At 41.1% G+C, this 14,459-nt stretch overlaps 1 protein-coding gene and 1 long non-coding RNA gene across 3 annotated transcripts in view; one reads left to right on the forward strand and one right to left on the reverse strand.

Moving 5' to 3' along the window:
* The window catches only part of LOC137332970 (uncharacterized), a 50,567-nt gene that overhangs the window by 10,426 nt on the left and 25,682 nt on the right, over positions 1-14,459 (forward strand). The window contains exons 2-3 of the long non-coding RNA XR_010965769.1: positions 6,008-6,203; positions 9,048-9,168. This is a non-coding gene — a long non-coding RNA (uncharacterized lncRNA). The remainder of the gene's footprint in view (positions 1-6,007; positions 6,204-9,047; positions 9,169-14,459) is intronic.
* LOC137332968 (protein Shroom4-like) overlaps positions 388-14,459 on the reverse strand; it is a 96,065-nt gene continuing 81,993 nt past the window's right edge. The window contains exons 8-11 of one of the 2 annotated variants that reach the window (XM_067997016.1): positions 10,946-11,123; positions 8,865-9,137; positions 6,785-7,081; positions 388-4,894 (exon numbers count right to left, since the gene is read on the reverse strand). In XM_067997016.1, coding sequence (XP_067853117.1) covers positions 6,803-7,081; positions 8,865-9,137; positions 10,946-11,123 — 730 coding nt within the window. In that variant the 3' untranslated portion in view covers positions 388-4,894; positions 6,785-6,802. Of the gene's footprint in view, positions 7,082-8,864; positions 9,138-10,945; positions 11,124-14,459 lie in introns of both variants that reach the window. The other variant, XM_067997015.1, reaches the window with a different exon arrangement.

The raw sequence follows: 14,459 nt of genomic DNA on the forward strand, positions 1-14,459 counted from the left end.
AAGCTATCTGCGGCTCTGAGGAGCAGTCCAATCATTTTAACTTCTTTCAGAGCACTCCAGAAATAATTTTCCAGAATAATGTCCCACAGTGGTCTTAACCTCCGGTACTTGGGCAACCTCCACCCCACCAAAGTTCTTCCAATTTTTATTTTCTGTCCCTCTCCCCCCACTCATCTCATGGAGCCATGCCAGGTGGCCTGATTCAGCTGAAACCCATCAATGACTTTTTCTCTGATTATTTATCTTCCTGCTCTTTTCCCCATACCTATGAGAAGATGTTGGGCCTCCGCTGTACACCACCCCACAGTTGTATATCTGCCATCGACATCCCACCAACACTGGAAATTTCTGATGGGAATCCACATCCCACAATTCTGATTCCCCCCCCCCCCCCCCCGCCCAACACAAGTAGCCAACCAACGCTCAACAGTACCTGGCCCCACTAATTAGGGGCATCACAGAATGTCATTTCCAAGGCATAGACGATGAAACACACTGAAAGAGCAGCAAGGTGGTGCTGGGATCAAGGCTCAGTGAAGAAAAGTCTTGTTTCAGTACCAAAGGCCCAGGAGACAACTTGACAATTGTTTTTTTTCTAAATAAGGTGGTGGTGGGGAGATTTTTGCACAATTACGAAGTTAAGCTCATTGAAGGTAGTCACCCTGAATAATTTTTGAAACAATACATCTGAAATTAACTGCCAACCTCTTAAGCCAGTTTTTTCTTCATTTTGTACTTCAAGTTCCCAGAGAACACAGAACGTCTTCTTTTTAATTGTGCAGATTTGTACATTCTAAGGAATTCCTTTAAGGATACCTCTTTCCTACCCCCCCCCCCTCCCCACCCCCCAACAGAGCCTAGAAGCACTACACAGCATTGCACAAGAAGGTTATTAGGAGGTTGTATCTGCTGGGAAAGATTGAGTAAGAGGACAATTGCAAATAACATTCTGCCAAGGAGTTGCAGACCACTACAAGTTGGCTTAGTTTGTAGCCCTCTCCCCCAAGGCAGAAGATTGTGGGTTGGAATTCCATTCTAGGACTTGAATGCATAACATAGGAATATTGAGGGAGTGCTGCATTGCAGAGGTCCATCCTTCAGATAAGCTGTTAAACAGAGGTCCTGTCTGCCTCTTTAGTTGAACGTTAAAGCTTTAATGGGAAGGCAGTAGGGTAGGAAATTTTGGAAGAATGAGATGGAATGGGCCAAAGAGCCTTCTTCAACCAAACCTACCTAGTTGGGAATAATGTATGTCAGAGGGGGAGGGCATCTTTAAATCTAACTTGATTAGGAAATCAATGTGGCTGGGGTTTTCAAATTCTGCACTTGCCAGTCCATGATTTTCTGCCCACTTTCTTTAATGGACAGAAAATTACAAGCTGGGGAGCACAGAAGTAGAAAACCCTGGCTTATAAATCTTACTTCCTTTAAACCTTGGTACACAGCCAATAACTGATCTTGTTGGGGTCTGAACTGACTGCCAGTGCAACAATTTGCTGAACTCAGCTGGTTACATTTGTGAAATTAACTGCTCAATCTTTAAGTTTCTAGGATTCAAAAATAATTTTTTATGGTGCTCTTACAATCGCTCACAGATCAATTTTTTGAATATAGCTCCCAAATCCAAAGTGGATGATGGGAAACAAGAAACTCAGAAAACACAGGTAACCAAAAGGTTTTAAAGTTAGTGTTTTTTTTTAAAAAACACATTAGAATAGATAGGATGTTATTCTAATTATAAAAAAAAAATTAAAAAGTCAATATAGTAAAAATAAAACAGAGAATGAAGAAAAAAGGGAACGACAGAGAAAGAGAAGTGTTTAATTTTTTAAAATTTAAGATCATTTAAGTGTTCATTTTAGTAGCTTAGGATTAATAGTAAATTTGAGTGATTATAGCTTTGGTGAAAGAATTTCCTGGATTTCACTTACGCTAAAATTTATGCAGGTTTCTGCGCCAATCTTCCCGAAGGGAACTTATGCTGAAATTTCCTGTGGAGCTCAGTTGCCTACGCTGGAATGTAAAAGCCGGCGTAAAACAAGCACTAATGCAGTGCCACCAATAGGCTCAATGCCAAGTTGGCTGTTGTCTTCTGCTTGGTTAAGTATAGTGCAGGTCTCAGTAAGAATTTTTTTTTAAAAAAGAAAATAGCTATCAAACGCTAGAATTCTCAGTTACACTGATTTCAGGTGACTTTGGGCCATGCTGCGCTTACATCTTTGGGCGTAGATCTACACCAGTCGCGTGAATGCTAGAAACTTGCACAAGCTTTTTTTTGCATAGGGAATGGAGCTATAAACGAGCGGCAGAGGGTTTCGGCGGACGTATCTCGGAAGTGACGCAAACAATTGAGGAAATTTGCATGTAGCAAAGTTTCAGCGCGAAACCAGCGGTAAATCAGTTACGTGAATTTCCGTGATGCAACTACACTTACCCTGTAATTGTGCTGAAAAGTTCCAGGAAATTCTGGGCCATTGTTTCTACTGGTTGGTGAATCCGTAAGAGGGGCATAATTCAGGATTATCACAAGACTGAAGGAAGTTTAAGGACATTTTTCCACACAGAATTATTAGAATTAGATTATTAGAATAATTGTAATTTTCAATGTTTCAATCTAGATTTTATATCCTTTGTGCATATAAAATGTCACTCTTCCCACAATCCACTCACAAACCCATTTTTGTGACACACTTGTAACACATTGTACTCCCCATTGAGTGGCAATGCATAATTGTTGTGTGCTGCTACAAAGGAACAGCGTTACCACCTGGTGTGCTAATAATGTCATACAAATTGAGTGTTTGGGGGGAGTTACAGCAACCTTGCTCTCAACTAGATCAGCCACACTAACCCCTCAGATTGGTGTGCAAATAGCAAACATATCTGCTCAATCTTTAAAAGTAAACCCCACAGACCCCAATTTCTAGCTGCTCCATAAACTGGGCAGAAATGGCCTTCACCCTGTGAGACTGGGGTTCTATCCTTCTTCCTTAATCCTGACCCTATAAAATGGGCAGAAACATATTGAAATGTTATCTGTTTTTCATATAACGGGTCATTGACTGTCTTCCTTCTCTCTCTCTCTCTCTCTTTTTTTTGGGGGGGTTTGTATATTCGGTGGCCTTTTTAGGTGACACCTTTCAGTCTGCTCACTGTGATTGCCTTGGCAACGGGCAGTAATCACCAGGCATTGTTCTGTGATTTTCAAATGCGAAGGATTCGAAAATGTCATTTCCATACCGTTCACCTGACGAAGGAGGAAGCCTCCGAAAGCTTGTGGAATTTAAAATAAATTTGTTGGACTATAACTTGGTGTTGTAAAATTGTTTACAATTGTCAATCCCAGTCCATCACCGGCATCTCCACATCATATTGAAATGGAGCATCGTGTAGTAATTTTCTAGCAAAAAAAAGTGGTGCTTTGTGTTGCCAAATAGAATGCAACTATTGGCTTCTGATGTACACAATAAATCACTCATTTTACTCAATCATCTTCTTATAACCATATTATCAAAAATAATTTCTATATGGCAATCATCTCTCCCAACTGCCAAAACAATGCAGATACAGGAGAAATAACAAAAGAAATATGAGAGGAGACATAAACAAATTGGGGAGGGGGATGTGTGTGTGTGAGAGAGAGAGAGAGAGAGAGACTCTAATTGTAAATCAGGAGGACCCTTCATTCGAATGAACAAGTCATCCCACACATCAGAACAGTATTCTGATGAAGGATCCCACCTGAAACAGTAATCTATCTTTTCACTTTTCAGATGATGACTGATTTAACATGTTTGTATGGCATTCTTTTGTCCATTATTTAACACAGGGATTAACCTTTTTAAAATAAACAGGTTAATTCCTGCATTAGAATAGTGGATAGATGAACATTATACTAAAAGTTTAAGCACTCACCTCTTAACATTGCCAACAGTGATTTCTAAGCTTAACTCTGAAGTCAATCAGTGCTGCTAGATTAGACACGTTATGATTTTCCTACTCTGGAATTTCTATAATTCATACAGAGCTAAAACAAACTGTGAAGGCTAGAAAATTTGAATTAAAATATAAAATGCTGAAAATACACAGCATTTAAAAAGAAAAATATTAGTGAATGGAGGAACACCATACAATTTAAGTGTTTGCTATCACAGACAATAATTTCTACACTTCCCACACTCTGAAGACCTGTATCAATTTGACCCCAGGCATTATGGGTTAGCTGGGAAATTTACTTCAACACTCAACTTCAAAGGAAACCCTTAAAATAGCAAATCTGCACATATACAATACTGCAAAAAAAAACTTTTCCCATTCACTGTATGGTGATTGAGGTACCTTGATTGAAGGTCTGAGACTACAGTAAATTGCAGTACAATGTAATAAAAGCAGCTTTGTAATTTTTCCTTTTTTTTGGCAGAAATCCAATAATTCCAGTTTTTGAATAAGAGCTCTAGACTAACTTAACCAACATGAGAACCATGGCCTAAAAACACACCCCATTCCTCTCTCCCTCACCCCCAATATAAGTCTACATGATATGAAAGCAGTTACAGTCCTATAAATGAGAAATTATTCTGTGCAAAATGAAACATAAATGGCACAACAATCATTCAAACACTCCATTATCAAGCAGAGGTTTTACTATTCCTTCATTATTCTAACACAGCTACTAAGAATATATCAGTACATACCTTGCCATGCATTTCTTTGCTCTGAATTCATCAGGACAGACATTTCTGATGATAAAAACAGTTGCTAGTTTGATGGCATCAACAATGGTGGGTACTAATGTCCACCTACTCAATCAATCCACAGTTCATCCCATGAAACTGGCTGTTCCTAGTCCAATTAATCATTTACAGAAAGGACTGAGGGTATCTTAACAGATCAGCTGGTATTGGAATGAAAACAAAGATTAGTGTAATACTGATTCTTGCCACCAGATGTCACGAGCACACTATATTCAATTATATTTACAGGGCATGCTAAAGACATCTGGGATTAGACTTTCGCAACACCAATTCTTTCTACACTTGGACATTTTGAATCCAACACTGGTTAACCAGGAGATTCTGGATGCATCATGGTGGTTTCAGTGTCTGAGATTAATTAGCAATTTCTCTGTAATTTTAACTATGAAACTAGAACAAAAGTGCCATCTTTAGTGAGAAGCTTTCCCCCCCCCCCCCAATTTCCTACCCCCTGAAGGTGCTACGAGCACCAGCTATCTTCTCATATTTTGCCCAAATGGTCATTGTTTGTATATGGGCACAGACTGAGTGAAGGGAGGCTACTTTACCATGGAAGGTTATCACAGTAGAACCCAATCATGTCCTCACCTGACATCCACATACACACTCACCAGTGAAGGTCACTGGAAAGTGGTCAGGCTGCTACCATGGCTGTCCCACCCCAATTGATGCCAGCTAACTCAGCACAGACCAAGGATCAAAACGTGACTCGTCTGGTCTGTTTTGCTAAGTTATACACTGGGCAGTGCGTTTACTAACGAACCATCGGAGGGAGACTAAAGCATTTTTATTTGAGGGTTACACATTTAAAGGGACACCCCATTGCCTTTGTACAGTAACACAGAAAACTTTAGGGCAGTATTTGTATACATGCAATCTAATAATGTTTCAGAAAGTGAAAAATATTGTGTCACTTGAACGTGACGTAAAATGACAAGCTTGTCTTCTGGATTCTTTCCTTCCCAAAAATGGCAACAATCCACTTTCAAAAATGATTAGAAACTAATTAAAAATCCCACTAAATAAATTGGCCAAATAGTCTGTTGTTTATCGGTGGTAAAAAAAATCCTAACAACAGCAACCTTTTATGGCAGTCATGCATTATACTTTTATCAAGAATAGGTTAGGTAGTGGTGCAATGCCGAATGTAGCAGTATGGTAGAATGCACTAGAGTAGGGTAAAAGTGAAACACATCTACAAAATTGGAATTTTAAAAAAATCAATTAATTACAACTTTCTTTCGCTATAACAGCACCAACTGAGAAAGATTGTTAACTGGACGAGCAGATTCTGGCTGGTTCCATCATACAGAGTGCAGCTCAACCCCAGAAAATGCCTCAGCCAAACATTCAGCTGATGGGATTGCTTTTAATTCAGTCCTCAAAATTATGACAGTCGTTTCTTCTTCTCCTCATCATCCTCTGCTGAAGGCACTGATTCTTAATGAGGTAAGGGTCCACCTGCACTGGGAACCATCCAGTATCTTGCTCAATTAGACATTCTTCATGCGTGAACCCAGACATTGAGTATCAGGAGGCTATTTAACTGCAAAGGGCATCACAGTCAAGCCAATCTTGTTCTCAGCCAACATTCACACATACACATTTTCCAGCAGAAGTCATTAGATAGTAATCAGAAGCAGGAATCTGATCACTTTCCCCTTCCTAGCTCTGGACTCTGAAGCTATTTGTGATCCTTAAGCTACCCTGACTGAGATCAGCCAATTCAATACATGTGAGCGATTGAACTTGAGACCTTCCTGATCTCTATGACCAAGTACTTCAGTGGTTGCCTTTACCCATCTGGAGAAGCTAACACTCCCATACTGTCACATGAGCCGTTACACTGAAGAATGACAGATAATATGATTAGCAAGGCTGAGATTCATCATCACCTCAATAGTCAATTACAAATAGTGGGCATATATTCTGGATTTTAAACTACTGGATATTAACACATTTGATAAAGAAATCCATTGCTTGCTAGAATTTGAAGTGTTTGCTATTGGAAATATAGACCAAAAATTTACTTTAAAGTGTTCTGCATTTCAGATGTTGGTGTTTTTGCATGCTCCGAGGGATAAGCTCTCCCTCAGGCACTTGAGCTGCTCCTCCCCAAGTTTGATTTTGTCCTCTAGCTCTCTCTGTTCAATGATGAGAGCAGATTTCATCTTTACAAAGTGAGTGTAATCCTGGAGCTCATCTGCCGACAAGTGCTTGACCAGGATATCATGCACAGTGCGCTCCCTGCGATCCACGTGTTCCTTCAGCTCTTTGGCCTCTTCAAGCTGCGCTATGAGTTGTTTTTTCTTTTCAGTCAGTGCATGCTGCAAGTTAAAGTGAATAGTACTGGTCAGTTAGATTTGCCTTCCCCTTATTTTTTTCTGCACTTCCCTCTATTGTCCCAGTCACTGTGTCATGCTGGGATGCAGTTCCACAGGAGGAGAGTCCTGTGACACCAATCCCAAATAGCTATTCTTCATGTGTGAACACAGTGAATGTCAGCATGCTAGATGATTGTGGCAGGCGTCACAGCTGAGCCCCATTCTGTTCTCACCCGATGTCCACACATGTTCATTTTCAACAAGGTTACCAGATAGCAAATCACAAGCGGGGACATCGCTTGGTTTTTTTCCCCTCCTTTGCCCAACTACCCCATTATGATGATATAAAACAGAATAGATAAAACAGACTTTCTCCTGGCTGCCAAAACTACTCTTTAAAAACAAGATGGTACAAAGCATCTCGAGTAATTTTTGTTTCCTCCTTATGGAGAAGTGACCAGCTTTTTATCTGGGAACCCAGTGTGGAGAGGTCAGCTAATTCAGTACAGAATCAATCCTGGGACATTCATGGTCTGTATGGCTCAATACCACACTAGGCACTGCATGTACTCACTGAGAGATCAGGCGAATCAAATGCATTACTGAATCACTAGATACTTCTGGTATTGTTGGGTATTTGATGTGAGTAACCTCTCCTACCCCATATTCTTATGCTCGAGGAGAGTCAAGATTATCCTAAACATTTAAAACCAAATTTTAATATAATAGCTGCAAAGCACAATTTGAGAGGTGGACTGTCTCTGCAAAGAGACTATGTGCTTGAGAGAAAAGATCTATTTTCATTGTGGTTTCTCTCACTTCTGACCAGGCCCAAGTCATTTTAGGCAACTAGTGACACCACCATAGGTATCAGTATCATGCAAAATGCATTATCATTCAGTAGACGATATGAGAGAAAAGGGTCTTTGATACCCTTCTATAGGGACTGGATTTGAAACTAGGTCAATATTTTGCTGTATTTGTAGCCAATAACAATGAAATGGATGGTGTAATGGGGCAGTACATTGGAGCACTTATGCACAAGGGAGTGATGGGATATCTTCTTATTCTGTAATTCTCCACACTGCATTCCGATAGGGTTGGTTGCTTTTCCATAAGGAGGGAACAAAAATTACCCTTATTTTTTGTAGCATTTTTTTTTATATAAAAGAATAGTTCTGGCAGCCAGGAAAAACCTGTTTTGTCTGATATGTTTTACATCACACTATGCCTGGTCAACAATGTGACATGTAGGGTTCCCTTATTACCTAGTGTCTTCTTTGAGGACCACTCCACAATGCTGCAACATGCTATACCATGGAGTGATGAGACATGGATCTGCACATACAAACTTTCACACAATAAGCCCCAATTTCAATCTTGCTACTGTGTCAGTTGCCAAGTGGAAACCAGGCACTTCTTCAAATGACATGGGGGGGGAGAAAAAGAACAGATAGTTGTAAAATCAGTCCCAAAGTTTTAATAGACCCCATTCAAAGCATCCCAATTACTATTCCCTTTCTCTCTATTGCTGGTGAGCAAGAAAAGGAGGGGGAGCAGGACAGAATGTTAACCTCGTTGATATCCCACCACAGAGCAGGCTGTGAATTGAGGCACAAAAGCCCATGAAGCATGACTGCTGAAGGCAATGGATGACAGAAGGGAAGGATGCAAATGGCTGTTAGGCTGCATTGTGAACCATTTTTCTAAAAACAATTTCCTGAACAACATCCACAGAAAGAATAATTAATATATGTGTCAACTGGCATTTACTGACACTACCTACCGTTTCTTCCTCACTTGTGTCAGGACCCAGATTATTTAAGGCATTCTCTACTCTAGCGAGTCGACCCGAGAGAGACAGCAACAGATTCACGACCTTATCCAGATCCCCGATGAACATTCGGTACTTATCAAACTCATTTGGTTTGCAGACTTTGTTCACCATTCTTTCTGCCTCTTCCCCCAGGGCGGAGTTGGCACTGATGTCTTCCAAAAGGCTCTTCTGGGCTTCATGCAACACAGAGAGTTTTCTGCTAAGACTGCTGATCAGTTGTTGCTGTGGAAATTGATGGGAACAAAATAAAATGGTTAGAAAAGAGCTTGCTTACCACAAAGTGATTTGAAAATGTATTTTCTCCACATGGCATATGCTATCGCTTAACAGAAGCAGCCTGCACACAGGCCTGGACCAAAAGGGGACAGAACAGACCTGGGTAACTATAGGTCCATTAGTTTGACATCAGTAATAGGAAAGATGCTTGAGGATATCATTAGGAATGTAATATGTGATTACTTGGATAGAGAGGGACATATTAGGGACACCCAACATGGCTTCAAAAAAGTCATATCTAACAAATTTGTTTATATTTTTTGAAGACATCACCAAGATGGTGGATGAGGGAAGCCCAGTAGATATTGTCTACATGGACTTCCAAAAAGCTTTCAACAAGGTACTGCATAAGAGGCTTCTCTACAAGATTGAAGCCTCTGGTATAAATGGTAATATATTGAGCTGGATTGTGAACTGACTGGAAGGACGTAGGCAGAAACTAGTTGTAGATGGATTTAAATCTATTTGGAGACTGGTCACCAGTGGTGTCCCGCAAGGATCGGTGTTGGGACTGTTACTCTTTACTATTTTTATTAATGATCTAGATCTAGATGTAGGTGTAGGGGGCAGGGGCTATGATCTGCAAATTTACAGATGATACCAAGATCTGTGCGGGTATCAGGACTGCTTCAGGTGGATCTTGATGTGTTGGAGGATTGGGCTCGTGACTGGCAAATGATATTTGATTTGGAAAAGTGCAGTGTTATGCATGTGGGCAGGACAAATGCTCAACATACATATACCCTTCAAGGAAAAGTATTAAAGCAGGTGGAGAAAGGAAGACATCGGGGTGCTCTAGTGCATAGATCTCTAAAGGTTCATGAGCAATGCCATGAAGTGATAGCTAGAGCAAATAGGGTGTTGAGGTGCATATATAGGACAATTGACTATAAGACAAAGTGTACTATTTTGTCCTGGTACAAGACCTTGATCAGGCCTCATTTGGAATACTGTGTCTAGTTTTGGTCTCCTCATGTGGTGGGTGATATTGAGGCTTTGGAAAAGATGCAGAGGGCCACTGGACAAATTCCCAGCTTAAAAGCATCTTAGTTATCAAGATAGGCTAAAAGGACTAGGATTCCACACTTTAGAGAAGTGTAGACTTCAGGGTGATCTCATCAAGGTTTATAAGATGATGAAAGAATAGATTGTGTTTCAGTTGACCGTTTGTTCCAATTAAATAGGTTAGAGAAGTCCAGGGGTCACAATTTTAAATTGATCTCGGTTAGATGTCAGGAGGTGGTTCTTATCCCAGAGAATAGTGGACCACTGGAACAGGCATGGGCTCAGGCACTGAATTCCTTCAAGCAAGAGCAGGACCTGTTTCTGGCTGGGGCAGAGATCACCTCTTACAAAAGGTAAGTAATGTAATGCTTAGAATTATCAGGGCCAAAGTGATCTCCTGGACTAGTTTCAATCGCCAAATGGGTCAGAGGGGAATTTCCCAGAATTTTCCCCCCCAAATTGGCCTGGGATTTTATCTTTTTTTGGCACTTCCAGGAGATCACATGTTTTTGGGTGGGGTGGGGAGTATATATATTGTGATACACAAGGTCTCACAATTGTGTGGACAGGCTGGAAGGACCAGAGGGTCTTCTCCTGTCTGTCATTGTTTGTAATGGCTGCTGGGAAAGTAAGAAGGTCCCAGGCAGGCTTGATTTTAATTTTTTTCTCTCTTTCTACCTGTGGCCTGGCTTGGCACCTGCTTCTGCTCATCACCCAAGACTATTCTGTAGCTAGGAAAAATACATTACCTTCTTTTCTATCAACTTGTTGTCCTCCTCTTCCTCCTCCTCCGAACACTCTTCAGCCATTTTGGGGAGGTCCTTCATCTTGTTCAACAGCTCGGCCTTGGCAGTGGACGTGCTATAGTAGGTGGAGGAAGACGTTGAGCTAACCATTGTTGTTGGGGAGGTGGATTGTACAGTACCCCTGCAAAGAATACAGAGCCAATTATCAATTTCCTCTATACAACAAACTCAAAGACAGATTGAAAAACTATACTGGAAAAAAATTCAATTTCAAATACCCTTCCCTCATAAATTCATTAATACATCCACAGCAGTGTTTGGGGATGGATCAAAAAAGAATCAGAGGTGTGTTGAAGTGCTGAACCTTGATCACATCAATAAGATTTTGCTGTGAGGCACAGAGGATTTAAAAGACCAGGATTTTCAGTCACCAGGCTGATATTGTCTTATTTGAGAGAGACTGATATATAGGGGACTGGTTGACAGGGCATTAGCAGTATCAAATATGGCAATTTCAATTATAGGGTAGCGTTCTCTCTGTGCCAGCTGCAAACGCCCTAATTTAAATGAGTACAGGCAGTCTCACTCTTGTTTTACTTGGCACAATCCCACAACTCAAATACTGCCCATAATTCAGCACCAATTGGCACACATTGTCAGGCTCATTCAGAGGTAACAAAAAGTGACAAGTACAGAAAATGCAAATATTATTGGGGTGCATCTTGGGGTCTTCCTTTGAGGGTATAAGCACATTTTATGCAGAATGAAGGGTAAATTGCTTTGCACTGGCAGCAACACCCATCTATTCTGGTACATCACTCAAGTAGCCATTGTTTATATATGGGCCTATACAGTGAGTGGCAGTAAGCTATTTGACCATGAAAAACGCTATATATGAGCCTAATCCAATCTTCACCCAATGTCCACATTCAGGGGTCCAATCAAAAGCAGTAACCCTAAACGATATTCCCTCCTCTCTAACCCAAGGGTGCTGAGGCCAACTGTGATGCCTCAACTGGTGGTGTAGTTATTTTCAGCTAACTAAGCACAGACCAAGAGTAAAATCTGTGACCCTTAGGTTTACTACCAGCCAGTAGTGGGTGCAAACCCACCTCTGACCTTATTTCTCCCAAGCCATTGGTACGTTCTGCTCTGATGACTCACATCTCCCGTGTGTTCTGACACAGGGTGAATTAAGCAGAAAACTAATCAGGCCAGAGTCCGAAAAAATGCCTCCCCGAGAACATTTTTTCAAAATACAGAGAAATAACTTTGTTGGCCACTTGTTAAAAATTACCAAGGAAACATATCCCCAGGCTCCAGAACAGCCTCTACAGGGGGTGGGCTTAGGCTTTACTAATAACTTTCTCATGATATTTCTGGCAAGTGTAGTGGTGTGTCATGCAATTGATTTAAGTCCCTCCTGTTCTTATACAATAATGTGCACACAAGAATATAAAAATATAAAAAGAGCATAGCAAATTGATCCGGTGTGTAGCTGTGCCGTACAGATGAGCAAGATCCAGAGTTCGAATCCCAGTAGCTGTACTGAGCTAGTTGATCTCAGCAGAGGTAGTGGTATTGACCTCTGCGCTGTCACCTTGCCCCGCCCCCAATCCTCAGATTAGGGAAGGAAAACAAAAAACTCAGCCAGGGTTCCTGCTTACGATTGCTGTTCAGCAGTCTTTGCTGGAAATGCATACATGTGGACAGGATTGGGCTCAAGTGTGATTCCTTCAGCAGTAGACTAACCCATCAAGTTCGCACATGAAGAATGACCACTAGGACAAGGTACTTAAGAGTGCCTGTTGTCTATGGAACTGTATTCCAGTCAGGAGAGGGGGGCAGAAGAACTCCTTCCACCTTCTGTAGCCAAAAGGGCTGATACACAGCTTGCTGCTAGGCTTCTACCTGCACTGTGATGGAGCCAGCAGCAACAAGGTGCTGCAGAGAAACCCAGGAACCACCTTCCGATTTCCCCATTCCCCTCACTCCTATTTTTCAAACTACCAGAGGGATCAGAAGAAATGGAGAAAACTAGTATTGTCTCTATCCCCAAGCAGAAACAAAGGGGTAAGTGTTTGTCAGAGAAGCAAACAGACCTATCATACAACTTCTCCAGCTTCTGGAAATATCTTGAACTACACAAGTGGATTTTCCACCTAGGAGATTGAAATGTGAGATGACAGGCTTATTGTCACTATGTTGTCTACCTTAGCTAAATGCAGAGCTGAGAGTAATCTAGTGATTCAAACACCGGTATGCTAGTAGAAACGGATCTATGCAAAGGGAGCAGAAGCGGGTCTTCCTTCTGCCCTCATACTTCCTTCTGCCCCCATATAGCAAACCATTTTTTGGTGTCCAACCATAACATATCAGTATGTCCTGATTCATGGTCTGGAAATATTCCAAAGCTAGCCTTACTGCCTTAAGTTCCAATCATCTGATGTGTCAAGTGGACTGGTGCGTCATCCTGACTGCTTGCTCTGAGCCCCGTTCTCTTGCTGATGGTTGCTCTGTCCTGGAACTTCTGTTAATAGTGGAAGATTGCTCTGTAATACATTCTTTCAATGACCATCGTGTATTTCAGGGGCTGAGTCAATCCTTACTGGTTTGGAAAAGAGAGACTCTGTGGGGAGACGAATGACTAAGCAGGTTTAGCTGAAGTGGTCAGGTACGACAGAACCATAGATGTTTACAACACAGAAGGAGGCCATTCAGCCTATTATGTCTGTACCAGCTCTTTGCTAGAGCAATCCAAAGCTAATCCCATTGCCCACGCTCTTCCAATAGCTCTGTATCTTCCTCTGCTTCAAATATTTTTCCAGTTTTCTCCAAAAAGATACAATGGCCTGTGCTTGAACCACTCCCTGTGGCAAAATATCTCCAACAATCCTCTAGATAAAGAAATTTCTCCTAATCTCTCTCCTCACTCTGTGATTATTTTAAATTGATGACCCTTTATCACCAACTCCCTACCAGACAGAATAGTCTTTCCCTATTCACATTCAAAATCTTTCATAATTTTAAATGCCTCTATTAAATCTCATGAGTCTTCTCTTCCAGTGCAAATTGACCCAGCACCTTTAAGGTGTCCCCTCATAACTGTAGCTTCCATTCTCTGGCATCATCCTGAGAATCTATGCTATGATTTCAATATCTTTTCCATATTGGGGCTTTCAAAACTCTAACTGAAGCATAACCAATTTTTTACTTTACTTTTGCACTCTATACCCCTATATGTAAAACCCCTTTGTCTCAGTTTATTCACACCTTTTAGCATCTTTCCATTAAGTGTATACTCCCATTCCTTGTTTTTCCTCCCAACGTGTATTGCCTTACGCTTCTCCATATTAACTTGAGTCTTCCAGCTATTTGCCCATTCTGCTAACTTGTCCATCTATGTCCTCTTGAAGTCCTCCTCGCCGTTTGCCAAACTCCCTACTTGTGCGTCATCAGCAAATTTCAAGATTGTAGTTCCTATACCCAAGTCCAAATCATCTATATACAAGGACAA

The sequence above is a fragment of the Heptranchias perlo genome, chromosome 15 (genome assembly GCF_035084215.1).
Source record: "Heptranchias perlo isolate sHepPer1 chromosome 15, sHepPer1.hap1, whole genome shotgun sequence".
NCBI lineage: Eukaryota > Metazoa > Chordata > Chondrichthyes > Hexanchiformes > Hexanchidae > Heptranchias > Heptranchias perlo.